The following is a 3,171-nucleotide window of genomic DNA, read 5'->3' on the forward strand; positions in this document are numbered from 1 at the left end:
CTAGAAAATGCTTTTCAGACCTGAAGCAGTAATGCTACCATGCTTCTCCGTGACTCACCAGGACAGGCTGGACGCAATGGAAATCACCCAAATACATATATATACCAGCGAGCAGATATCGAGTCTAGTCTGTCCTGATGAGTCACTGAGAAGCACGGCTAAGAAAATCTTTTGCAAATCTTTATGACTATATAAATTGAGATTAACTGAGTTGCTTTGATGGGAAGGTTGGCAATAATGCTGTCAGCAGTGTTATTTTGAGAATTTAGAATGACACAAACACATGTCTTTATTTTGTGACAACCCGTCTGTGAGATTAGTAAGTGGATGCCCATTTAAGTAAAAATGAGTAAAGGGAAGTCACAGATAAGTAATGACATCTTGACCCCTTTTTGGGTATGGATGTTTCTGTCTGCTCCTCCTTGCTCGCAGCTTGAACTCTGATACTTACTGCTCAGGATTGCCACAGTTTTCTTCACATCTTGACCCAGGAAGCTGTAGGAAAGGGAAATAGTCTGAGACAGGGAAATCATCTCGTCTGCTGTGTGCAACTGCCTACTAATCATCTTTCATGGTTGTGCTGTGTTAGATCAATTGGTAAAGATGAGGACAGGGTCATAGGGTCAGTCCACACATTCAGGACTGTTGTCTTCACCTCTCCCATGCCTGGGGGCTATGGCTCTTGAGATGAGGGAACCTGGAAGAGCAAATATCTAACCTGGTTTTGGGGTGTGAGTGAGCACGAGAGGCAGCCATTTATATCAAAATGTTTGTCTAGAAAATTCCTGATCTGTCCCTCAGGATATCATTATTGTCCTCCTAATTCCTGCCCTGCTGAATTCTGACCTGCTGCCCTTTTTCATCCTGAATATGACAGTAACTTACCATACAACAGAAGAAGGGGAAAGGTGGTGGTGGTGGGAGGACCCTGTTTATTAGATGGCTGCTGTATGCCAGCCAGACTGCTAAGAATTTTTAGTATTTCGTGACATTTAATCACAATAACCCTCTTCGTGGTTATATTTCCCTTATTTTGAAGGGTTTAGGGACTAAGGCACCGAGATTTAAGTAATATGACCACCTATACACACCCATTGCTATAGCCACAATTCAAATCAAACTCTATCATATAAAGTATGTGTTGAATGAATTCATAGAACTGGGAACTACTTTGCTTTAACAACTCCTTGACATTACTATCAAATCCCTTCTACTCCTTGTAAAGAAACCTTCCACTCCTTCTTCTACCTTGTATTTCAGGCTGAATTCCTCCTTCAGAGACCCCACTAGGTAGACTTAATTACAGAAGCTGTATTAGTCATCCAATACCTTGAATGACCTGGTATGTCATGAAAGCAACAACGAAGGCCCTTAAAAAAGGCACAGAGATTTGTACCTATTGGGAGTTTATGGTGGGGCACAGGCGGTCAGACAACACACATACTCAAGACCTATCAGGTGAAAGGAATTTGTAAAAGTATTAGCATCCCAGCCATCCTCTGCAGATAACATTTGAGAAACTCCTGGTTATCCGTTCTTGTTTTTATTTAAAATAGATGGCCACTAAAGATGACAAAGTGTATGTTTCCTCCAAACGATCCTGATACTTTGTTTCACTTTCTTTACACTAAAGTTAAGAGAAGCCTAAAGTGCACAGTGGATAAAATGCCACTTTTCATGCTTGTTACAAAGAGAGATGAAGGGAAGAGAAGGAAAAGGAAGAGAAAAGGAAGCAGTAAGAAAATACAAGAAAAAGAAAAAAGTGCATTCTCAGATATCTGTTTAACTGGTATACAGGAAGAAAACAGCCCATTCTGCACAGGAGCTATACAGGAATACACCCTTCAGCTTCTTGGTTTGCTCTCCCCCTTGCTAGATTTCATAGCTACACAAACTTCTTGACAATTGTCCAGAATCCCTTAGTTCAGTGACTCCTTTCTCAGCTAGTAGATTATTCAGGGGCTTCCAATTCATCGTAGGGAGAAATAAAGGGCCCAAAGTATTTTTATTTTTATTTTTTATTTCAAAATATTAAGAGAGTACAAATGTTTTTGTTACGTGGATACCTTGTATGATGTTTTAAGTTGGGGCTTTTAGTGTGCCTGTCACCAGAATAGAGTTCATTGTACCTGAGAGATAAGTTTCTAAAGTATTTTTAAAGAGCCCTCCCTCTCTTAACATTTCTGGACTGGAAGCACCTAAACTGCTAACATCATATTAGGGCTGATGTGGGAAGTTCTGTTCAGTGGAATTGTAATGTAGTTAGTTTTTATAAATTACTTGGGGATTTTGAGGGATGGATGATAAGATGCTAAAAGAGAGAAATTTATGTAAGTGACTCTTGTAAAGTGCCACAGCTATCCGGCTTGTGTCCATGGTTAACCTAATTTCTGTACCCCTTTTCCTTGGCATTGCCAACAGTCACACAGGCATCCGTGTAACCCCATAATACTAAGGAAACATTGTAGTTACTCATCTCTCCGTTACCCCCTGCCTTCTCCACATGTCTGTCCCCACCTCCCACCCAATCCATTTCCTCCCAGATTCTTCTGAGAGTTGTTATCTGAGGAAAAAAAAAAATGCCTTCTTCCTGCCTTTTCACAAGAAACTCACCAGGATGAAATGCACGAGGACAGAGGCCATCAGGATGAGGGCTCGGGCTCCCATGGGCAGAACTGCTGCTCCTCCAGGATCAGGTGCTGGGCGTCTGTTGCCTCCTTTTGGTGCTCTGTGCCATGTTTGACTTCCTCGCCTAGAATTCTTAAGGAGAGAAACTTTTCTCAGCAATTAATCAGCTTTCCTTCTCTCCCTCCCTCCCTCTCTCTCTTTCTCTCTCTCTCTTTCTCTCTCTCTCTCTCTCTCCTCCTACTCCCTCTGGCTGCGGTACTCTATGGCCTTTCTCTCCCCGTGGCTCCTGGTTTCCTTCTCTATTGCTGTGTCTGTGGTCTCCACATTTGCTTCCCTTTGCCTTCTGTCCTTCCTTTCCACTATCAATTCTTCCTACATCTTTAACTTTCTCCTACTGCTCCCAAAAGGAGGACATTCAAGGAGGACCCGGCTGTTCTCCGGAGGAGGTATTTTTCTAGTCAGTGATGAGAAACTTGGCTTGGAGGAAGGTCCGGGGCAGGTTGCTGGTGACCAAATATGTTCTCTTCTTCATCAGAAAACTAG

The 3,171-nt window shown here is 42.3% G+C and overlaps 1 protein-coding gene across 1 annotated transcript in view; it reads right to left on the reverse strand.

Annotated features, from left to right (window-relative positions):
* The window catches only part of TMEM52B (transmembrane protein 52B), a 7,567-nt gene extending 4,900 nt beyond the window's left edge, over positions 1 to 2,667 (reverse strand). The window contains exons 1-2 of the mRNA XM_012652159.1: positions 2,614 to 2,667; positions 452 to 495 (exon numbers count right to left, since the gene is read on the reverse strand). Of these exons, the coding sequence (XP_012507613.1) occupies positions 452 to 495; positions 2,614 to 2,667 (98 nt within the window). The remainder of the gene's footprint in view (positions 1 to 451; positions 496 to 2,613) is intronic.
* Positions 2,668 to 3,171: the final 504 nt, after the last annotated feature.

Source organism: Propithecus coquereli, unplaced genomic scaffold (assembly GCF_000956105.1).
Source record: "Propithecus coquereli isolate 6110/MARCELLA unplaced genomic scaffold, Pcoq_1.0 Scaffold380, whole genome shotgun sequence".
Classification (NCBI taxonomy): Eukaryota; Metazoa; Chordata; class Mammalia; order Primates; family Indriidae; genus Propithecus; species Propithecus coquereli.